Below are 24,990 nucleotides of genomic sequence, written 5' to 3'. Positions count from 1 at the left end.
CCCTTGAGCACATAGGCCTGACACAAACATTTGTTCCTGGAAGTAAAAGGCACCAACAACTCATCTGATAGTTTCACTGTATCTGCTGATAATTAAAGTAATCCTTCCCTATCAGTAACTGAAACTGTCATGAACAATCACTGTTTACAGAATGGCTTCGATTGGTGTTTTTTTTCCTACATAGCTTAATACTGTTTCCATCTAAAAATCTAGTGTATATTACCCTAAAGGGGGGTAATATCTCACTATGGAGAGCAGGAAGGGAGCAGGAGGAGCATCTCCCCACCAACCACAACTTTTCTCCACCCATTTTCAGCACCTAATACCCCCTTTCTTCCAGTCTTAGTCTTCAATAAGAAAGAGATGTGAAAAACAAGGATACAAGAAAGAAGAGGATAATCATTGCAGGAATTTTTGACCCAGTAACTACCGTGAATTCATTCCTGTACTAAAGGCAATGTTTCCCTGTGGTTTTGTGGAGGAGGAGAAAAAAAAAAAAAAGAAAACACACTCAACCTCATCTTTTAAACCATGAACAGCTACTGCTTTAAAAAGAGATACAATGACATTTTACCAGTTGCCTCTTCTCAGACAGTTTAACACTTCAGTGGAGTAAGAAGTAATACTTATAGAAAGCACCCCAATAAAGACTAATTAAGCTCCATGCAGTCACAATAAACTAACAGCTGTGCTACAGTTTCTAACAGTCTCATCAGCCTCTTAAAAGCCAGCTGCAGCAGAATCCTGCACTCCTACCACTCCCATGCACTGCACAGAGAGGCACACACTAACCCGTCACACCCCACAACCCTCCAGTGTTATGAAGACACAGACTATTACAATTTAACCCACATGCACTTTTATATGCAGGTTAGAAAGTAAACTTACTGATGTAGCAAGATAGACCACATGCAATCAGAGTCGTTATCACACACTCCAACAGCAGAAAGGCAAGGACCAAAACTAGCAGGTAAGGATGACTCCCCAGAACACTTTCCCAGTAGCCAGCAATTTCTCCTGCAATTTCCTGATCCATCATCCTCAAACCTCAAGCTCATGAATTCCTCAAATGGCTTTTTGGACAAGCATAGGCTTTCAGCACCCATTATATCCTGAGGCACAGACTATCACAGTTTAGCTATGCTGTTAAAAAAAATTTGCTTCTTTTTGTTGTTTTGAACATGTCATTTGTGATTTTCAAGTAATGACCCTTTGTTCTTGCATAGGAAGAGATGGCGGGGGGGGAGGATCACCACTCCCTCTCCCTGTGCCACTTCAAATTTAGATTTCTGTTATATCTGATCTGAATTATTATTTCCACGCTGAATGCAGTTTTGATAATTTCAGTTGTTCTTTGAACGTCTTCCTGTCATATTTCCTCTTCGCCCAAAGCAGGGAAAGGCCACAGCTGCACAAAGTTTTGAAGATAAAATTATTACAAGTCTACGGCAAAAGTGTTTCCTGGTTTGATCCCTCTTTCAGCTACTCCTCATGTCCTCTACCTGATTTATAACCATTGCTGAACACTGAACGTAGATTTCCACAGATCTGTTTCACTCCCTACAGCTCCTACTCAAGCAGTAAACAGCTTCAACATTACTAAAGTTCATTCCCCCAGTACACCCCATGTGTGCCACACCACAACAGCAGCCTCACACACCATTTTAACCCCCTATACACTCTGAGGTGCAGTTCTTCACGCTGGGCTCTCATTTTTGCTACCCTGGATAACAACATAAGCCAAGCATCCCTCACAACCTCTTCTCTTTTCCAGACAAGAAGTTTATAAATGAGAAGCATGAACACAACCACAAGTTCCACAGGGTTTTCAGCAGTAACCCTGCCAAACAGTAAAAGCAGAAAACAATGGACAAGATTGGTCAATCTTTAATCAGTTCCTTACATATATGAAGGCCTTTCCTCGTATTGCAGTTACTTAAGAGCCTCTGGTTAGGATCATTATCAAATCACTTTTGGAAAGCCACATAGGTCATATCAGATAGCCCTCCCTTGTCCATACAGATTAATTCACAGATCAATGCATTTGTGAGGCATGACCCCTCTTCTAAAAAGCCATACGGAGTCTTTATATATGATTATATGTGTATGTATGTTCCTGCAAAGGCTAGTTTTATACTTTGGAACAGTTTCTACCAACATGTTTGGCACCAATCATAAGCATACTGCTCTTCATATTCCCAATTGCAAAAAGATGGCACCCAGTAGCTAACATTTGGGTGCTTTGGTACCAAATGTTTTGTGCCAAAATGTTCACGTGCGGCACAGTTAGTTGGTCAGCTATTCCATCTCTGAGCTTAACAATTTGGTTCTTGCAGTTTCCTACCATCATTTTTCTATTTACTAATCCTTCAGTTTGAGATTCCTTGATGTTTTCCTCAAAGGAATGTTCCCAGCTTGAGAACTTCCCCAAGCAACTTCATAGCAGACACACATAAAGAGGTAGTTGCATCTTTCCCTGCTTTTTCTTCCGGGTTTTCCTTCTACACATCATCTGATGGCTTTACCATCACTCTGAAAAAGCCCTAGAACAAAAAGAATTTTAATGCCCAGAGTATTCAAAAAGCCATGAGTTTTTATTCACCTTGCTTTATGAAACAGCAGACTAGAGGTACACAACACCTTGCAACTGTGAATCACTGAAGAAGGCACACAAAGTCTGTCAGGAACACCTAAGCGGCCAAATACCTGAAAGCATCAGGTACGGACAAGTGAAAGGAAGCTAGATATATACTGAGATATAAATTGGCAATCGTGTTAGTGATGTGAGCCTTGGGTTGTTGAAGACGAAGAGCAGAACACCACCAGCCCCTCAACCCTTCTCTCCACTTGCTAAGTGATAAAAATTGCTCCTACTTCTTGTTGCTTCCTTGCCAGAGCATAACAAAGAAATTTAAGTAAAGAGGAAGGAGGAGGAAAAAGGAGCTACTGCAATTGCTATCAGTAGCAGTTATAGCATAGCTAAACTCTTAGTTCAACACCCCAGAGGAATGCAGACATGACTGCCAAAAAACAGTTATTGTGCAAAACACGCAACACCTAGCAATGCTGTTACAGTGCAATGTGCTGTCAAGATTAGAATACATTTAAGTTTTTGTTGCACAAGCAATAATGTCTTGATGTATGTCATCTGAAGGCTAAAGCCAAGCAGAAATGAATTGTCCATTTCACAACTACCTAGAAATAAATGGAGTTTAAATTAAACTAAAGCTTCAGAGTAGAAGCAGGTGCTGGCTGAGTAATATGCACAAAATGATTCATCTCATGAATGATTTCATAAGTTGGATGCACTTAGTCTTGAATTCCTGTCTGTAGGCTAGCACAGTCACAATTCAATTATGAGGCCAGCTTGCATAGCAAGTTTTAAAATTAAAATCTTCACCAGTTGGTCAGAATATCAACCGAAAAGACCATGGAACTGGCTAATCTGCTGCAACACTCCACTTCAGAAGCAGGGAGAAAACAGCTAAGGCACCAAAGAAACTAAGAATTCTTTATGTAACAATTGTCACTCCTATCTCATTTTTAAATATAAGAATGTTTTTTCTTGAAGTTACGCAAAAAAATTTGAGTCCACCCTTTAAGTAACACTTCTAAGCAACTGAGGCTTAAGAAAAAAGTTGTTTACTGTAAATATCATCATGCCTAATTAAGTTTGTAACCTTGAGGTTGAACACCAATAAAGAGCAGGCATACAAACACATTTTGACACAGAGAAAGTCAAAGGTTAGGAACTGTTGTCACCAGCACTGAAGTACTAAAACTTTTCCAACAGTAACAAAAAAAAGACATGACGGTATACTATAACCGAGTTCTAGAAACTAAGTTCAATTGAGTTTGTTCAATAAGTAATTGCTACTGATGTCATTCAGGGATGGTGTAGCAAGGCATAATAATTTAGATCATGAAAATAACTTTCACTGAAGCACACAGATTTAATACCAAGAGACAGAACAGAAAAGTGAGGGGACGGAGGTGAAATATTGCACAATAGGTTCAGCTGACAAAAGCATTTCTCATTTTCCATCAAATTCAAAAATAATGAGGCAGAAGACTGCTTCAGCATAATGGATTTCAGTTTTTTCTACTTCATTTCTTGATTTCCCCTCCACTCAGCCATTAAAACCACTGTTTATCACATTTCCCTTGGTATACAAACCGATCTTGATGTTATTGTTATTGTCACCTAAGTATTTATATTCCGCACCAGCCTGATTGGACAAAGTGAAAACACAGAAATCACAGTGTAACAATAAAGAGACCTATACATCTTTCTTCACATTACATTTACCAAGCAGCTAGTTCTGCTTCGATTGCCATCCTGCACTTTGTAAAGTTAAAAAGCTTTGGGAAATCTTTTGGTAAGTCAAGATGTAATGAAAATATCAAGAATATTAATTGCACATATAACAGGTTCTATATACTCCTCACATAACAGAGAATGTTAGTCATCACTCCCAGGTTTTTAGTCTCAGAGTAATTTTTTCCTCTTCCATTTGAAGACTTAATAGACCTTTAAAGAAAGAAGTTGTCATATTTTAGTTTCAATTCTTTTCTTCCATATCTGTGGGGGAGGGGGGAAGGGGAACACAAACATCCCCAAAGGGAGGACTTAAATCAAGATTAACTAAAAATATAGATCAATACAATGTTTTTAAGAGAGATGTATTGCATCTGTAGGCAGAACTTGCTTCAACACCAGGTGTTCACTTCACGTATTACGCTGTTTCCGATAAACCTTCTCTGCAACAGGATTAAAGGCAGTCCTAAAATATCAGTGCTAATTTAGTGCTCATCAAGATGTCCTCAGGGAAACAGGATAAAAAGGAGAGACTAAGCATAATTATACAAGAGTAATATTAGTAGGCAAGCTGGTCTTTGGCAACAAAAAGCAAACAAGTTTTCCTTAATATTTCTTTCAAAGCACTTTTAAGAGTCAATGAATAAAGAGGCATAATAAAACAATGTCATGCTTCATTAGAAATACAGTGAAGAATAGGAAGGGAGGAGGGAGAAGGGAAAGCCAAGTATGGTAAAAGCACTAGAGAAAAGTTTGTATTAGTGCTGCTTTCACACAATCAAGTCTCCCTTGCTAGTAAAATAAAGATAGTCATAGATGAACTATTAGACTTACAGAATTAGTTTTCTTGAAGAAAATCTTAGTCCCTGTCAAAACGTTTTCTTCTTACTGCCTATAACTTTTAGCAGTACAGAAGAACACTAGCAAGTCTTGCAAATTGTATTACAAAACAGAATTAAGGTCAATGTTGTCACAGGGATTAGGATACCAATTCCTTATGACCATGTCAACTGTCCAGCAGCCGTGAAAAGCTCAGTCTAGCATTCTTTTGTGAAGCACACCAACTCCAACCCTATGCATTTATGCATTTGATTTCTGTCTAGGGCTAAACAATTTCAATATGCTAGAAGCCTCTGGGTTATGTGTACTTACTGCTTCAACACAACATTAGGAAAATGAAGAGAAAGTACAAGAGAAATCCACTAAACCACCTGCGAAGTAACACTTACCCTACTACCACACCACTTTGAAAAATAATTACTAGGGGAGAGAGAGGGGAAATCCAGTATGTAAAGCTGAATTGCATGTTATTATCTTCTGAGGTCAAGGCACTAGGTAATGAGTCTCTTCCTGAAGAGAAATCCTGACTGTCATAACCAGAAGGCACCCGAAGTCTTGCTTGTTTTTAATATGACTGTGTTCACATTCAATCTTTACTACAAGTCTTGCAGAAAAGGCAACACTTATGAGATCAAGTAATCAATGAGGTTTGCTTTTCCTTGCAAAACTTGTTTCTCAAATCCCTGCATCACAGCTGTACCACCACTGAACTGTTCAGCTGCAACACTTGGCCATTAAAAACAATTCTGCATCTCTGTCTTTCTTGTGACAGCTTACACTAACTCAATAGATCTCTCTGGAGAATACTATTCCCTCTGCAAAATGGCAAACTGGGTTTCTTGAACATATGCTCTGTTTTACGGCTTCTCCCCCCTGCCCCTTTGTCCTCCCTGTTTAACAAGCACTGAAATAGCTTTTCAGCCCATTCTCCTCCTCACTAAAGGGCACAACGAGAGCTGACCTGTGAAGACTGCAGGGCTGAAGGTCCTCCTAAACAGGAAATTCTTCAACGGGACAAGAATAGAGAAGCAACTTGATGACTGGCAGTTAGCAATGCTTCCATACAACCTTTTCCTAACAGAAAGCGCACTGTAAAGTGCGGTGCTCCATTTATATAGCCAGTTTAACAAAATGGAGTATTTCCAGCAACATTTAAGACAAGGAATAACTATGGAGATGCACATGCGTCAGTTGTTTCTGCCGACCAAAAAGCCTTTTGCTTTCATAATCTGTACAGAAATCTATGTTTTGTTGTTTAAGCATAAATATTATTTTAAACATACAAAACTTCAGATTAGCAGAAACTTGAAGCTGATCTCTAATCATCCATGCTCTGAATTAAAGGCATGAGAGCATTAAGATACTGAGTAACAGTTTACTCCCAGTGTACCCAAATACCATCACAGAAAAATTGTGTTTTAAGAAATCAGGCTGTTCAGAGTCACAGCTCAGGTCCAGGTATCCTGTTAATCAGTGTAAACACATCTCAAACACCTAAAAAATTAGCTACAAGAAAAGTAAACATGATTATACTGAACAAAATACCACTGAACAGGCCAGAAAAATACAGCCAACCATTTCCATTGACCTAAATTAGTATGGTCATATTATCCAAAGGAATTGCATTCCTATGGTTTCAATTTCAGGTTTGAATCTTAATAATTAAACTCTAGATGTCAAATACTGGAAACACAAAAGTCATTCATATCAAAGGAAATCTATGCATATGCTAGAATAGCAATATCACGACTTGCAATAATACTGGAAAAATTAATCTCCCCTACCGCACTCTCTCTACCACCTTATCTATCTCCCAAAGCAACTCTATGCACAAACATGGACATGAACTGTAGAACAGTTTTATAGTTATAACTATGTGTTAGTGACTTATCAGCAAAAGCATCTTGGTCAAGGATTATGCTGCAAATAAGTGGTAGAAGAGACTCTGATGACTTAATCTGAAGCATTGTGATTAATACAGCTAGTTCTTGGTAAGAGATCTATTTCTACTAGCCAAAAATTTCTGATACATATTTTCTGTTTCATTAGTTTAAGACTAAAAGTCTAGCAAAACATAAGGCATAGTTAGGAGACTGAGGAACACTTTGTGCATTATGTTAAATCCTTGGCTGGCAGGGAGAACCTAGCTCTCCCTACCAAATTCTAAGCACACTCTGTAGTTGACCTTGTGTTGCTACTGATAACCAAAGAAAAGTTGAACACTAATAATGTCCTACTGTTAAGACAAGTATTATTTGATGTCCTAATGACCAGAAAACCTTAGTTGTTTTAATTGCAAGTTTTATTTATATGGAGACTTAAATTCAGTTCCTTGAAGTGCCTCTGCATCAGGTCCCATCTAGAAGCTCTGGAAGCAGAGGGACCAGCACTGAGCAATGTCAGTGCCAGACTTCTCCACTCACCCCACTTCAGACAAATACTTGCTAGTCATTCTCACCATGGCTGATCACTGCTTCACAAGACTATGTAAAGCCAGGGTGATTGTATAAAATCACCGATACAAATAGCAGTGAGTCTCACACTTCAGGCAAGCATATCTCTGAAAGAAGTCTGTACACCACCTTCCTCCTAAAGGAAGCAGTGTCTGTAAACAGCTTCATGAGTCCATTGTAAATTCAGAAGCAGCACTGTTTTTCTCTTCCTCTGGAGGTCTCTTCCTCTGATCCAACCCAATCAGGCAAGAACAGTTTGCTCAGTAAAATGTTTGCCAAGCGCAAAACTGCTAATGCCTGTTTTAGAGTTTTTACTTATCCTTGGCAATGCAATTGTGAAGGCAAACCACCAACATAAAGTTTACTGGCTGATTGCCATCACTTGCCAAAATAAGCAGGGAGTAGCTCCATACAGGTGAAGGGCACCAGAAACACAGATTTAGTTAACCTTGAAAAAGTTATTCCCTAAAAAATTGATCCTGTTGCATAGTTTTCATCTATTCTTATTCCAATCTATGGCTTCATTCTTTCAAATGAAAAGAATTCAGATAATCAAAACCAAAAAGAAAGCAAGCACAGAAAGACACAAACAGAGATTTGATACAAAATGTAAACCTCCATATATCAGTATGGAAAGAAAACAAGACTGTAACCAAACATAGACCATCATGTGAATTTTTTTTTTTTCATTTCATCTTCCAAAAATAGTAAAATTTGTACATGTAGCAAGATCTCCAGAGATTATAAATCAGTACTAGCATGGTATGTGAACAAATATATAGAGCACCTGAAGTGTGATAACTACTGACATTGACTTACTTTATTAGAGGACTTTTGAAAAGTTCTTGAGATAATTTCAAAAGATATTGTGCTTTTAGAGTGGGAAGCTCTTATCCACAAGCCACTTGAGACTGCTAGGAATAAACTCCTTAAAATAATCTTAAAGTTTGCTCTATTCTTCCATATACACTTGTTATCAGGGGTCCTCTGATCTGAGCTGTCAGAGGCTGTTGTTCTGGTCAAGAGGCCATAGTTTTTCTTTCATAAAAACACATAAAAACAGAGCCCCAAATATCTGTTGAGAGTGACAACTCTTGGTGGCCCCAATTTGCTGCTCTTCCATTGCTTGCCCCTCCAACACCATACTCAGTGGCACCAGCATAGTTTCTTCTGGGGTGGAAAAGCACTCAGCAATCCAGCAACCTATAGTTTATTATTAAGCAGCCCTGAAGACAAAGGCAGAACTGAAGAAACAAAGACTTACAGTGATTTATTTAAAGACAGGAAATGTCTTTTTTAATAAGATTTACATTTAAATGGTTGGTTAACCTGGTAGCAGAAACAGTGTTTTCTTAGCTTGTGTAAACTAGGTCAAATAGCTTTTAACCTACTTCCAGTACATCTATACCAGGTCTATAGCAGAAAACACGGTAAATTTTTCAGACCTGCCTCTTCATTACACACGCTTTTCTAGATACAACATGCTCGTGTTTCCAGATCGGTAAAACAGCCACCTAAATGTGAACCAATATTGGATGGTAGGAGCTGTGTTTCCAACATACTATGTCAGAAATGCAATTTTACAATTTCAACAGCATGCATTTATTTCAACACATTTATATAAAGTCACATTCCCAGTTTTCGTATTTGTCCAGCACAGCCTTAAAGCCAAAATTCATAAACTTACTCTCTATTCTACTACAGACATGACCTATACCAGTTTGGAGAAGAAAAAAAAAAATTTAAAAAAAATCTTCAAGGTTAAGCATTTCCCTGACCTCTTTTTGAACGCAAACATACTATTGTTTCATTGTCACTTCAGATTATTTGTCAGCTGCCAAGACACCAACATTTTTGTAGAATTAGAGAGACAAGTCATTAACATACTTTAGCTTTCCCTTTTCAATCACACTTTTTCATTCTTACTTCATTCAAAGCCAGTGCACTAACATCTTTTGACATGAATCTTATCTCTTCTTTCTTTAAGAAGAAAGTATTTCTACTGCAACTTTCAGTGCCACCAGCTGGCACAGTATGCTTCCTATTAGTGTTAGTTTGCTTCTGTGCCTCAGTAAGTCCGACAAATATGCCGACAGGAGTCAATCTCCAATTATTTCTATTCTGAAAGTTTGAGGTTCTGGGTAAGAAAGCTTCCCCCCCCTCCCTTTAAAGTACTAGAAAAGATTCTGATCATGTTAGAAATTACTATATATCTGGACAATGAAGCTCCCGAGTTTTAGGTACATTACAAAGAGTTGTCAACTAACTGTTAAGTAACATTTAATTAATTCTTACCTTGTAGCATGCATCTATATGCAGATTCAGATATTGCATAAATGTGCGGTGGCATTTCATGGCGCTTCTTCCCTCTGTACATCTCAATAATGTTTTCTGAATAAATTGGGAGGTTCTTGTAAGGATTTATAACTACGCAGAACAGCCCTGAATAGGTCTTAAAAAAAAAAAAGAGATAAATGTTTCTGTTAGTAAACAGTATTGAAATAGAGCCATAAAGAGCAGAAAACTTTTTTCACAGGTCCTATAATATTTATCTAGAACAAAATTCAGGTCCTTTTGTTGAGCAACTCAAAGTGCATGCTATATTCAAATTATTGGTTTCTAGTTCTCTTAAAAGACTCTCTAATTACCTGCATAAAAAGTAATTTAAAGACAATAAATGTGAGTAAATATGAAGTGGAGCATCTGATCTCTTTCCCACAGATACTTAAATCTTCCATTTGCCAAGTTACAGGATTTATGGACATCTTTTGATGTTCAACTCCTTCAGTAAAATGTGCATTCAAAGTTATTTTTTCATTGTTGAAGGAACTGATAATCTCAATTACTCTAGCAAATAATTTGGATAAGGAAAAAGCCTATTTCCAACCACCACTATTTCTGCTATCCTACTATTTTCTCATATCTGTATGTCTTTCCTGCTCAGCCTTTCTCAATCCCAAAGCAGTCTCCTCCTGGAGAGGTCATTCCCTCCACTGTCCCACCCCAGCTGATGGATAGCCTGGCAGCTGGCACTGCAGACATTTCATGGTCTGCTTTTAGAGTTGATACTGAACAGAAGTTACCAGGACTACCATAATATCAAGAAACTCAAGCACAAATTTTACATTGCTTATTTCTTTGACTCTTATCCTGTTTAGTCAAAAAATGCCTCAAGATTTACAAAATTGAGCACGCATTGCAAACAATACATACAGGTCCATATTTCCCTGTGAATGAAGCATCAAAGACTACTTCAGAACAGTTCAATCTCTGCTCCATAGAAGTTATTTATAAGGAAGTGATCATATAAATATACATGAAAGAAAAATGTATACAGTCAGCTACTCATACTTCGTTATCTGGGAGGGACAGATGAGCATGGTCTGGTTGTATGGGCCTTACTAGGGGTCAAAGGTTAAGCTCACAGACAGCTTTGTACCATGCAAAAAACCAGAGCTAATCCACGGTGTTTCCCTGAACCAAGGCACCTGGATGGCTGTTGCCTTTTCAGAAGCAACCTAAATTGATAGTTTTTAACACAGCAAAATCTCTCCATTCACCTTTATTTCATTGCATGCTTTGAAAGTGTATTCTTTTTGGTCATTAATATTATTCACATCTTTACTAGCATAGGAATGTTAGCAAGAGAGACCAGTTTTGACGGAAACAGGGAGTATCTTTCTGAATGTCAGGAAAACTGTGTTTCTTACCTTTGCAGGTTGAGAGGAGAGAAGGAATGGAGACAGTAAGCAGACAGCATTAACAGCTGCTCAGAGCAGGTAACTCATGATTCTTATAACATTTGTCGATTTAAAAAATATTTCTGCTACATCTGTATGAAAAGAGTAGCTGAAATTCCTGATCTGCCTTTTTTTAATATGTAAAAGATTTTATTTGGAGGAAAACGTGCCCTGTTCTTTCTACACCTACAAGGGATTCTGGGAAGACCAATAGAAGGTGATCTCTGAATTGAGTCAGGAGCACCGATGGTAAAGAAAAAGAACCTGGTTTTATACCAGATGTCCTGACATAAGGACATCTTATGTCCTTATAGGAAAATAATCCCTCCGCTTTGGTCAGATCTGCTGGATGATAAGCATCTGCAGTACCTTACCCAGCCAAACATCTTTGGTAATCAGGTATTTATTTCTCAAGAGACCTGATAACATCTGTTTCCTTTCAACTGACCCAAGCATAAAGAACAACTTATCAGTCATTAACTCAACGTAAGCATGGGGCAGTTGGCAAGCAGGCAGTTCCTCCCCAGGCTCTTTTCCAGCCTACCACTGTCCCTCTTGCCAGCATCGGCGCCCTGGCAGTAACTTACAGAGCTGGATACTCCTGAAGATAAATTTCAAAAAGAATTGGTTGGTAATAGAATCAGTTCCCTGACCAAACTCATTCACGGCCACTAGTGATACTGTAGGGGAAAGGAAAGGCACGACAGTTATTTTAACAGCATGGTACAACTGACTAAGGAGCCAATTAACTGATAAATACTGGAGCTATGTTCCTACGCAGCCATCTTCCCTGTTGTGCTCAACTGAGGCCACCCACATTCATCTACAATTAGTACAGGTGCCATGAAGGCATTGAGAATTACCACAAGCCTGATTTCCATTCTAGTCTTCAAATAAGGATAACTAGAAGAAAAGCACATTGATCACCAGCTCAAAATCACTGAACAGCACTTACGTTGTGTTTCTCCACTACAGCCACATCTAATGAAAAAAAGACTTGTTTATTGCTGACTGCAGATGAGATCTAGTCACAAGCAAAAGAATTCACACAGCCAAAGTCCATTTCCAGATCTGTCCCAACACACCCTCTGACCAGTGTAATGGCATGAACTGGCTTAATGGCATGTAATGGCATGAACTGGCGAGCCACGTGCTGGCTTAAGCCAGCAGAGCTCTTTCCTCCAGGATGATTCTGGACTGTCACCCAGCAGCACTTCTGAGCCCTGGTCTGTTTTTCACCCACCCAGCTTCAGAGACTTGCAATTTACCTCCATGGGCTGCTGTTCTATACCTTACTGTGGACAGGAACTCTCAGAACAGTGACTGATGGTTAAGCTGTAAGGGTATTGCTGTATATACTAGCTATATTACAGAGTCACCCTCTTTCAGGAGCAATACCTCAATATTTCCGCAAATTCATCTAAAACTTTTATCAGTTGTTTTGGTCCTTTTATGTTCACAAAAAGAGAGTTGTGGTTTTTCCCCAGTATCACTGCCCTTCCCCAGACATGAATAAACTGATCTGGTAAGTAAAAAAGAAAAAAAAGTCTTCACTGCTACGATCAGAACAGCTATTTGAAGATTATCCTTCCCTCCTCCCCCCAGTTACTTTGGCATCTTTTGTTTATTTCCCCAACATAGACAGGGAGTAAATGTTATTACTATTTAGCTACATAAAGAATTGATAATTTATAAAAACAAACTCAACAATCCTTCAGAACTCTATTGATGATACCTAACCTGGAAGCCTTTCTAGACTATCTCCCCATGCAGTAATTGGATGGATCACTGAACCTGGAATGATCAGAATAAACAAAGTCCAGCTAGATGCCAACATAATTCAGCCAACGTAGAGGAAGACCAGCAAATGTCCTGGGCAAATGAAAAGGGTTAATTTAAGAGGCTCTATATTGAACTGGGCCAAATTAGAAGTTATGAAGCACAAAATTCTACCATTTCACCAGTGCTGGGCTTCATTTATTTGCAACTAAATCTAAAGGATAGGCTTTTATCCCCGACGATTAAGTCTGTGTCATGACATAGCTCTTCACATGCAGCACCTTGAACTCCAACATCTTGATTTCCTGCACATTTGTCACTCAGTTCACACTCTCCTACCGTTTCCCTGCAGAATTTAAAAATCACACTTTCTTCAAAACAGCACCAAACTATAAGCCTTAATTTATTCAAAGGAAGATGGCACCAAGTTCTCCCACAAGGCTCCCAAATTTCCTGACCATCATCTATTGCAGAAAGCAGCATATGAACATATTGGTGGGTTGTTTTTGTGGCTTGGCAGGCATATAAACACAGAAGGGATGCTTTTATTGAGTCAAGTTTAATTGGGAGGGAGGTAAATGGTACAAAAATTTTATACAGCTATTTTGTAAATGCAAGTCTCACAGTACAAGTATATTACTTATCTAAGACAGCAGATTGGAACTACGGGCTTTCTGTATGCAAACTGAAGACAGGAAAAGTAGGCTGAGATTGTTTTACACACCTTGAAAAGCTTCTTGGTGACCAGCCATAGAAAGAATTAACAGGAATATTTGCACACCTGCCTTACAAATGGACACCCTACTTAATGAATACCACCATGTAACTGTTAAAGATGCCCAGAGCTTTCAGACATGCCAAAGGGGCAGAGTGATGCCCTGTGCCTCCTCTCTGTTCTGCAGTACATAGACTCTGCTGAAACTGTCAGATCTGAATTACAGTTAGGATCAAGCACCGAAGAGCTACAGTCTGGATAAAGAACCAGACTTCATTAATTTTGCAGCTGACAAGAGGTAGATATGTATATTAAGAACTTAAAGGCAAGTAAAGATGCTTATTCACCATGGGATCAGCTGCAAACAAGCTACTTGCTTGAAACATACACATTTCTGCTTTACCAAGGAACAGGACATAGACAGTATCAACCAACAACAATAAGGCATGTTGGAATGCACACTCTCTAGGCAAGGCTCCAGAGACAAATAGTAAAGCAGTGCTCTGACAGAGGTTTGTTATACAAACTCTCCTTCAGAATGCTAATTGTGGAGTCTGAATGTTTCCAGATGCTTACAAGCCTTTATCCAGTAGTATATCATTTAGTAATTTGGATTTTGGTAAGCTATCCCAGACTGCAGAGTTCAGGTTCCTGGCGCTGGCCTATTTGAAAACTACATTATATTCCTAGCAGTAAGCAAACTGAGAAAGAGGCATATGTAAGTGAACGACTGGCAAATAGAGAGTGCATTATTTCCAGGTGAAAGCACATGGGAATTTAGGCTCTAAATTTGGAGTGTGGGCTCCAGAGCAAGAAAGGTTTTCATGGCCTGTCTTCCCTTAAAACCATATCAAACCTTCACCGTGTATACACATATGGTGATATTAGTCTCAAAAGCCTTGTACGATTCCTTAGATTAACAGCTCAGCTTTACAGCTCTTGCATCAAGGAATATGCTGTTATGACTGTTAGGTTGGTTACTCCTGACACAACATCAAAAGGCCTCTTTACAGCATCACTTCAGAGCGCATTAGTGAGATGCAGGTAAATTCTCGGAATTTGTAAAAATCAGTTTGCATCACCTGAGTATCCAGGTTCAACATTTATCTCCAGTTCTTCAAATATAGAAAGTGACAGATTTACTCTATTATTACATAAGTAATTAAACTGAAGTAAGCATCTAGGCATCTCCTATTATTACCTGAAATATAAACCAGCAGTTTCTAGCCTAGAAAGCAATACACATTTTAAGCGGTATCCCATACACCAATGGGATAGAGCACATTGTCTAGATGGATAAATTGCAGTATTACAGCATTTTCTTGTCTGGTTTCACTTCCTGAAGTTATGGACCCACCTTTCACACTCCAAGACCTATTAAGTCCTCTGAGCTCGACATGGTTTTCTCATGTACTACCTTTTCCCCCTAAATGAGGCAGTTATCCAATCCTAAGTTCAAGCCTTAAAGAAGGGCAGGCAGCTCTTCAGTCTCAGAGGGGAGGAAAGTGAGGCTGTGGCATGGGGTGGAACATGTTCTCTGCTTTGCACAGCAGCTACCCTCCCTCCCCACTGAGCTATGACCCACCTCCCCTCAGGGCAGTGGCAGAGGGGCCACACAGCTGCCCCAGCACCATGGGCAGCCCCCGAACCACCACCCCAAACCTCTGCTCCCCAGCCAGGGGACAGTCAAGACTGGAACCCAGAAATTATCCCAGATATCTCTGGACAAGGCCAAACTGCTAGATGAAAAACCAGTTAAGTCCTGTTGGCACCCAAGAAGTTGGAGTCAAGGGTGCCAACAAGGGTAAGGAACCCCCTGCAGGGTAATGGGAATCTCAGCTCTGACAGAGGCTAGGGGACAAGAGCCACTGACTGTTACTCAGGACAATTGAAGAGTAAAATCTGTGCAGGAGAAAGAGAAGGAGCACAACACATACACAAGCTATTAAAGAAAAAGCACAGCCCAAACTTTAAGACTTGTCTATGGCTGTTCGCTACAGCTAGCACTGAAGAGAGGAGGTTCACCAGTATTTTCACATTTTTAGCCTATAGATTATGTGTTTGAAGAGAGAAAAACCAACATTAGATCAGCAGTGCAGGTTATACTCCTGCTCTGTCAGCTCACCACCTTTCAGAGATAGACAGGCTCAGTGTCACAGCCACTCAGACAGCATGACTGCTTCAGCCACAGCAACTGCTAAGAGGTAAAACATGATCTTAGGTTGCACCAGGGCCAGAAAAGTATTAATATCCTTTCACAAGGCTCCTGTATAGCTGCATGTTGGAGCTTGACTGTTCTACAGATGACTTACAATGGGCTACCCGTGACTTCTGATGCAGGCATACAGCTTGAAGGGGTGTCTTGCAACACAGTGCATTCCACTGAGCGCTTGGACAGGAGTCCAAATTATTGTACCTTTTTAGGCTGCTAAGCTACCATTTTTTATAGAAACAGAATATTTGACAAGAACATGCACTTTTTCATATCTCTGCTTGCCTGAGGGCAAGGAGGGTATTGATTCACTTCCCTTAAATCCCTCCGACATTTCTAACAAAGTTAAACCCTACACAGAACTCTCTCAACTTGATCACATTCATGAAGTCTTCCAAAAATCAGAGTTAATTTAAAAACAAGTTCTTGTGTCAAAGCAGCACTTACAATTTGAACCCCAGCATTTCTTCTGCTATATATAAGGTACGAGATCCAGTGACTGGTTTGTCTTAAGCAATAGATGAAATTAAATAATAAACTCCATTTCTTACAGGTTCTTTTAATACCAGTCTTCAATACTCAGTAATATGAAACATTCCCAACTGGACCAGCAGCAAAATTAAAGGAATTAGAACACAGAAGCTTATATAATAACACAGATTGTTCTAGGTTATGCTTTGGCCTCACAGGAGGCAGCAGCTTAAGAGAGGAAATAGCTTACAGACAGCTCCTCAAGTGCAGTTTTATAAGAGTTTCCACCCACAGCAGGCTCTGGAACTGGGGACTACAGCATATTTCTCATTCTTTCCCTCTTCTGCCCCAATAAAATGGAAAGTACATTAAAAAAAAGTAGCACAGAGCTGCAGACCAATTACAGAGGTAATACTTGTAATTATCAAAAATATCTGCTGAAGTATTTTTAATCGCACAATAGTAAGCATGTTTTCTTCTTTCTACTGGTAGAAAGAAAACCCAGTAAGCATATATACAGAGAACAATAATTAGCAGCAAGGTTCCAGGAGCTCTCAGCCTTACATAAACAGTTTCCAACCCTTTTGAAAAAATCTTTGCTAAAAAAAAAAAAGTGGAGTGGGCACGGAAGATAACGCATATTTCATTAGAGTTTGGAGGACTCTGACACCCTTTCCTCAAGAGTGCTTCACCATCTTTTTGTCCTTCCTCAGATCAGCAAAACTAGTCATTTCTAACTTGACTTCACCTACAGCATGCATCCGTCCTACACATGTCCCCACCTGAAACTTTCTAGCTGAGCACACAAACGTAGGTCATGGGCTCACCAACAACAGACAGCACCAGGGAAACATCCCACACACAGTCACACCAAGGCAAGAGGCCATCTGGATACTGACATGGGTTAATAGAAGTCAAGCATTTGAGAAATTCTATTAATTTTAATCCTTTTGACTGAATGAGGTCAGGAAGCAGTTAAGTAGCAATTGTAATGATTTATGGGGTATCAGTAAGCCACATATAATCAACTGTGGGCAATGGACTTCCTCCAAGAGAGCTGGGACTAGAACAGATGTGGCAACGGCAACTTTTTTTTAAATAGATTTTTATAAAGCCCACTGGATTTTGAATATCTTGGTTTTTACTGTAGCTTAATTACACCCTATGTTTAAGTGAGCAATTCCTTCATCCTATCTTACTGCACTGGGTACAGGAATGAGAACTTTTGACTGCACAAGACAGACTTTTGGTCCTGCGATATCTTCTTTCAATTAGAAAGGATAGCAAACTTGAACATTTATAGACCCGTTGAGTAGACAACGTGCCATTTATCCATGAACTTTTCAGATATTAGTCTGCACTTACCAGTCAGACCATTAAAATACAGCCATCTGCAACTCAGATGTTATACTTTTCTGGAAAATCAGTAAGGTGTGTCAAACCTCTACAGGATCCATACTATTAGTGTTTGCTAGTGCACTTAGTGAGAAATCCATTTTGGTTTAACAAAATATTCCTGTTAACAAGATGAGCACAAGGTTATGTATTTACATTCATTAATAGAGTATGTAGGAACATATAAACATTTAAAATGTGCTTTAAAAGGGAAATGGAAGGGTCTTTCTTGCCATCAAAAGAAGTACTGACACAAAAGCAAAACTTCAAATTGCTGGAAAGTGTCACCTAGCCCTTACTTATAAGTATTAACAGTCATTAGCTTATTCATTCCAATTCCAGACAGTGTCTGCAATATCAAGAACAAGTTGCTTTCCATTTAAGCAGAAATGAGGTACTTACATTCCTGATCTATGCAACTAGCTGCATTTTGATTAACTGAAATGCTTTTAATAGACTTAAAAATTCAAAATACTAAGAAAGTTATATCCAGAATGCTGCCTAACAAAGCATTGAAACATTATTTAGAGTGATCAGGAACACTCCTGGCCACTTTGATTTTTGCAGTTCTAGAACTAGTATAGCATATCTCAAAATTTACATTCAGAGTTCAAAAAAAAAAGAGAATCATCTTGCTCTGAAGTGAAAGGACTCTCAAACTGCACACTAACTAGCTACTCTCTCTTCCAAGTACAGAGAAAACACAATGGTAAAAAACAACTTAAATACTTTAAAAAAAATACTGACACAGTTCTTTCCTTCAGATCAGCCATATGAGTGAAATGGGGTAGTAAACTTCCGAGTAGAAGCCTAATTTTGAACATAACTGACATGCCTATATATAAGCTTTCTGAATAGACACTGAAGCTAATATATTGTTGATATTGAAGTGCAAAGAGATCAAGTTGGAGAAAACGCCTCTTCCTACACCAGAAACTCCTTTGCAGCTTTCAGACCTTATTTGCAGCTCTCCATCAGAGCACCTAAGTATTTCTCCCCTCCATATTGTCAAGTGCAGCATCTGTTCTCCTAGCACTTCATTTTCAGACTAAATCCTCCTTCTTGTTTATCTCCCCTGCCACTCCCACCCCTTCCCACCAAAACCAGAGACCCATTTCAAGTGTCCCCCTTTTCCCAGGACTCCAACTGAAAGAGACAGCTATAGCTCAGCCAGCCAAAGTCACTTCTTCAGCTGGGCTCCCCACATACCTCACAACAGTTAACTGACACCACAAACCTCTGAGCCATGAACAAAACTGCTCCTGAACCTCTGCAGCTTACAGCACAGCAGTTTAAAAATTGAAGTCAGTGATTTCCTACGTTCAGATACCATACTGGACCATGAAGAGTTTGGAAGCTGGTTCATGATAAACCCCGAACCTCATGAAGCAGTGACAAGGAGAATTACTGGAGCAGTAATCTTGCCTTGCCTATCACAGCTTGTCACAAAGCATCAACGCAACGGTGGTCTTGAGGACTTAGCAGCATTCAAGGCTGATGGACCCTTAATATCCACTCTTGCCAGTGGATGTCTCCATTGCATTGTCTGATTCAACGATTATTTCCCGCTCCCCGCCCCATGAAATCATATTTTGCTGATATGACTTAAGCAGAAACCAAAATCTAGGGCTGATATCTAGAAGCCTTCACAGTGGCATTTTACATGCAGGTCTTGAAAAAATAAAGATGTTTCCTCACTCAGGCTACAGACCTTGGTGACCCAAAACCTCTGACAACTAGACTCCTTTCTTAAAGCCCCCAGAAAGATATCTGGAACTCAGTTCATCATGGTATAAGGATATTCAAGAACCACCACAGAACCAGTCTGAGTGAAATCATGTTTATTCCAAATCTTCAAAGGATCTCCTAAGGCTTTGGTATTCCTCCTGGGTACCCTTATAATGAATTACCTCCAGTTTCTGATCTACACCTATGAAGGATATTACTAAATACATGCTGAAGCTAGTGTTGAAGCTGGCCACTCTAAAGCAGAGCAGGCAGAATAGTGAAGTTTTATATGAGGCTGAAGAATTGACAGTTAACAAGCATTTAAGGTAACCAAAACCCATGAGAAGCTGCTACTACAGCAAGACATGAGAGACTAATTTAGAGTATTAGTGACTCAAATGATACATCCCTGCCATAAGAATGCTATCCCTAGAAAAGCACAAAATTTGGAAAAATTCAGCTATGAAACAGAAGGAAGAGTGAAAACTCCTACCAAAGGTAGAAGTAATGAGAAAAAAAAACCACTCCTGCATCTTGGCTGCACCTTCACAGACCAACACTCAAACTTGATGAAAACCAAGCTTCAAGCATGAACAAAGATCATCTCGGGGACTCTGAGATTCTGCAGGATCATGCTTAGTCATTGATGAGTTAAGGAAAAAAGTGCAAGAAGTCATAATGACAGATTTGCCCCATTCTCAGGGGTGAATATGTACATAGTATACTTCAAAAGAATTTGCAAAGATAGTACAGCTCCTCTAGGAAAGAATTTTTTTAACATACTCTTCAGTTACACTCAAAATAAACCTTGTGGCAAGAAATGGAATAGGTGATGTTAAAAGAGGAGCAAGAAATGAAGTTACTTCATCTCCAAAGCAAAACCAGGATCACTATAGTTTACACTCCAACCATTCTTCCCAGCCGTTCTTGTACACATCCTGCTACCTTTCATCTTCTGTGCTGTCATGAAGAGACCAGAAATAAAGACAGGACCAAGCACTGACATCATGCTTTTACAAGCCACTTGTATTCTAGATTCTCCATTCTCCACAGCATAGTAATAATGCAACTGAGAGGCCAAGATCATGCCACTTGGCAGACATCAGAAGTGCTAGAAGTTCCAGAAACTCCTCGCCATCCCTACTTAGATGTTACTTGAAACTCTTCTTGATGAAATGAGCAGCACTGCCCAGTGCCGACCAGCACTAGCTAGCTTTAGTCAGCCCTCCCTGTTCCTTCAGCAGTGTCATATTGAAGAGGTAGATTATAGACCAATGACTAGACCCACTGACCAAATCCCTCAGCTTGTTTCCTTTCTGGGGATTGAAAGGAAACATGTATCTACTTCAGTTGACCGTCTTTCACCTTCTACTTCCTAGAAAGGCAACACGGCATGCTGCCTATTATGAATTAAAGGAAACCAAAACAGATTCACCATCTCCACCTTGATCTAACTATTTGAGACCAACACCAAAATATAAGATTTCAGTTTGGTTATTATGAGAGTACTATCTGGAAATCAAAGCATACCTTTAACTGACTCTTGTCATGGCCAAAGCACCATAAATCACTCCACCAGCTCAGTTAGCTTTGGCTCTTTTCTTTACACCAAGCGAACATCAGCAGGTTATGCAGGCAATGACAATCGCTCCAGGCTGTGCAGTCAGCAGCACCAATGACAGTGTCACATTCAAGAAGTTTAGGGATCCCTGACAGAGATCCCTACCAAAACCACACTAAAAACCCCACCAGCGCAAGTTCTTGATGAAACTTCTCTCTATGGTCTATTGATCTTTGCCAGCATTCAGCCTCTAATAGCAGTCGCAACTGCTTTCCCCTTCCTTTAAAAAATAAGCTGAGTTTTAATTTCGAACAAGAAGCCATTATTACAGCTGCATAGAAACATTATTCTTGGTAACAGTAGCATCCTCCAGCAATGTTCCTGTAACTCAGACCTCCAGTTAAGGCCAACAAATCCATTAGCTTCTTGATCCCAACCAACTTCTTCCAGCTCGAGGGCAAGGGAGGTCATTAGTAATATACTGGTGCAGTAATCCTCCTATGTGACAGCAGTTTCTCAATGCCAAGGAACCAAGTTTTAGAGTCTGCCTCAACAGTTAAAGAATGAAAGCAGAAAGCACCTTTTTGGGAAGGGGGGGTGGGGGACGGGGAGAAAAAGAGGATATCACTTAAACTCCATGTATATGACAAGCCAGCCTTTCACAAAGCAGAGTTTTTTTAATTTATCAGTCTGTGCCCGTCAAAGTAACAGTACTGTATTATCTGTGTATATAGAAGAGTGACAGGTTCTCAATGCCATCCTCCAGAAGCATTCATGGCTACGTTGATAGTATGGAGTCCTTGGACTAGAACTTGCTTTGAAATTTAAGGCCTTCAGCTTTTAACCTTCATAATAAAATATGCTCATAATAGTTTAATGAATTTCATAACAACTAGCATTATGATTGATACATACACTGAAAACCTTTGACCTATCAACTTGTCTACTTTTAATTTTCAATCCAGTCCTTACTAATTATCCAATTAGTTTACTTATAAGCTTGCAGGAATCATTCCAGAAGTATTTTTTGCTGAGCTCTGCTGTAAGGGTCTTGGTGTAAGGCCATGGAAGGGTAAAAACCAAAAACCCACATAGGAAACCAACAAAGAAGCACAGATACAAAGAATATTTTGAAGTTGCATATAATTTTTAATAAGTCCAAATATTACCAAGGGCCAAGCAAAAAAGGTACCCCATTAATACCTAGATAGAAGGGAAAGTGAGCCAACTAACTAGTGGAACTAAATAAAATGGATTTAAGCTTTAGAACAAGTGTTTATTAAAATGAGCCAAGCACTTAAGCAGATGTTCCACTTTCTTTTAAGATAGAAAGTCTGCTTGTAGCTCTTAATGATACTCTGACTCAACAAGTCACTATGCAATCAGTTTGCCAAGAGACAAGGAGCTACTCTTAACTGTACGCCACAGACACTCATTTAATATTGTTCAAGGAAGGAACAGGGTCAAAAGCAGCATCAATGGTGTTGTGATTTCTAACTCTATGGAAAGATGGTGATAAGCCAGATGTTCCAATTAGTGCTTCAAAACCACTGAAAAAAGAAAGCTTTATCTTATTGGTTTATTTTAAGTACTTGAACACATTCTTTCCTGGCCCACTAAGTTGATATTAGATTCCAAAAAGACATTTTGCATTCCTAGCACTCTCCAACTTCAGCTTTTAAATAATAGCATAGCACAGCCTCTCATTATAATTTTTAATACGCAGCAAGTTAAAGCAAGATATATGCTTATTCATATGAGCAATTAAACAACAGTAATTCAGCAAAGTTAGGTTTTGTAATCTCTCGTCAGCTCAAACAAGCCATTTGATACTATTCACTGTATCAGTTAAGCATGTCTGAGGCAAGTGCTCTAACGAGCGGCATGAGCTAAGCACCCAGAGTTGCCATTTAGCATTCTATTTTTGAAAGATGCTTGCAGAATTATTTCCATAGGAGAATTTTTTATTATTTGTTTTATGACAACAGAGTTCTTGACCTGTACACAGCATGGAAAAAGACCCTGGACTAATCTAAATGCTAGGGACACAAAGTATTTAGGCTATCAAAATCAGAGACAAGACCCACTTCCTCCATTTCAAATAGGTAAAGGAAGGGGAATCAAATAAGTTCAGCTGAATTAGCACCTGTAATGAATCTAATAATTAGTACTTACATAGATGAGCCCAGAGTAATACCGATCCTTTAAATTATGCAATACAGAGGCTTCATTTAAACAGGTTAATTCTGCCATGTCTTCCACTTTAGAGAACTTGGGAGGATTCATCTTCTGAATATCATCTTTATTGACTAGTGCTTTCTTTCCATTCTCTGCCAGTTCGACCAACACTTCATCCCCTTTTTCCTCCTTGATGCTGGCTGCCTCAAAACCATGGCGCTCTGAAGGAATCCACACCAACTTTTTAGCTGTCCAATCAGCCTGGGTGGCAGGGTTGTAGATTACAGCCCTATCCACGAAGAGGTATCTCTCCGGATCTTCCTGTCCAGATCTCTGTGCCATTGTAGGAAGTGAAGCTGTCCACTATCAGTTACCCTGTAAATTGGAGAGGAAAAGAGCAAAGAGTATGTTACATACCATATTATTATTGATGAAATGAATGGAGCTATGGCACACCAATTAAACGATCTATCACTAATATCTGTATCTCCTCCTCATGAAGAAGCATCGTTAATTTCTTCCATAGGCTAAAGTTGCTATATAACTAAGAGCCCCTATTCACACAGCGGCCCTCTGAATAAACCAACTGCCCATACAAACGTTAAAATGATCTGTCAAGTATAACCCCAGACCCAGTACAGGAAACTCGGTATAAACTGGTTCTAGTTGTGCACCTACTATGGAGAGACATTGCAACAAATGTGAGAACTACAAGCAGGAAAAATATGCATCTGTACTCTATCCCTAGATAAGGAAGAGCAGCAAATTTAACAAAAGCTTGCCAAGTAAACTCAACTTCAATTGAACCGTTAAAAAAAAAATAGATAGACAGATAAAAAAATATAAAAAACGTTCAGTGGATAGCTAACTACAGTTAGCGAGAATATGTTTAAAAATGTGGATTTTCAACTACAGACAAGAACTTGAGACACTTGGGGTTTCTGCAAGCCATTAAGCTAGGTAAACCTTGCTCATATTCTTCCTGAAAAACTAAGACTTTGCATTTCTACAGCCTGCTTCTGCTCTCAGTCATGAGTGCTGACATTACCATATTCCAAAAAAATGTCTCCAGATCTCAAGTTTACCTTGAGGCTCAAGACTCAAGGACTGATGTTAGATTTTCCAACAGCTTCACAGGTAATTTGAAGAGGAAAGAAAAACTGCTGACAAGAGCTCCTGCACACTCATTTTACCTATTTGCCTCTATCTAAGAGAGGTCACCGCATCTTTAGTTAATAATACTGTCACAGCCAGGGTTCCTGGAGCTAGCAGTTTCATCTGTAACTGCCCGAGGAACAACAAGGTCAAGCCTGACACCTAGTACTCACGTCATTAAATACCTTGTTTTTTCACACACTAGATCTTTTCTGCTGAAGAATGTTACACTAGCTAATGGTAGCCTCTTCCAGCAGGTAACCGAAAGGTTAGCTTCAAAAGCAAGGAAGGTTTTGCAAACTGCATTTGTCATCTTTCATACTATGGTATGCACCCTGATGGAAGAAGTTCTGCAACACACCCATCCTCAGAAGAACATGTAATTAAACACAATAGTTGTGCCTCCATCTACGGCATGGACATTTGTTACATTGTCCAACTTTAA

General features: G+C 39.3%; 1 protein-coding gene across 1 annotated transcript in view; it reads right to left on the bottom strand.

Moving 5' to 3' along the window:
* LOC104076352 (myosin-10-like) overlaps nucleotides 1-23,732 on the bottom strand; it is a gene marked incomplete at its 3' end in the record, with an annotated part of 58,222 nt that extends 34,490 nt beyond the window's left edge. Inside the window, exons 1-2 of the mRNA XM_009577183.1 lie at nucleotides 23,388-23,732; nucleotides 9,907-10,063 (exon numbers count right to left, since the gene is read on the bottom strand). Coding sequence (XP_009575478.1) covers nucleotides 9,907-10,063; nucleotides 23,388-23,732 — 502 coding nt within the window. The remainder of the gene's footprint in view (nucleotides 1-9,906; nucleotides 10,064-23,387) is intronic.
* Nucleotides 23,733-24,990: the final 1,258 nt, after the last annotated feature.

The sequence above is a fragment of the Fulmarus glacialis genome, unplaced genomic scaffold, assembly GCF_000690835.1.
Source record: "Fulmarus glacialis isolate BGI_N327 unplaced genomic scaffold, ASM69083v1 scaffold34384, whole genome shotgun sequence".
Classification (NCBI taxonomy): domain Eukaryota; kingdom Metazoa; phylum Chordata; class Aves; order Procellariiformes; family Procellariidae; genus Fulmarus; species Fulmarus glacialis.
The sequence above is the reverse complement of the archived record's forward strand: the minus strand, read 5'-3'. Positions and strand labels throughout refer to the sequence as shown.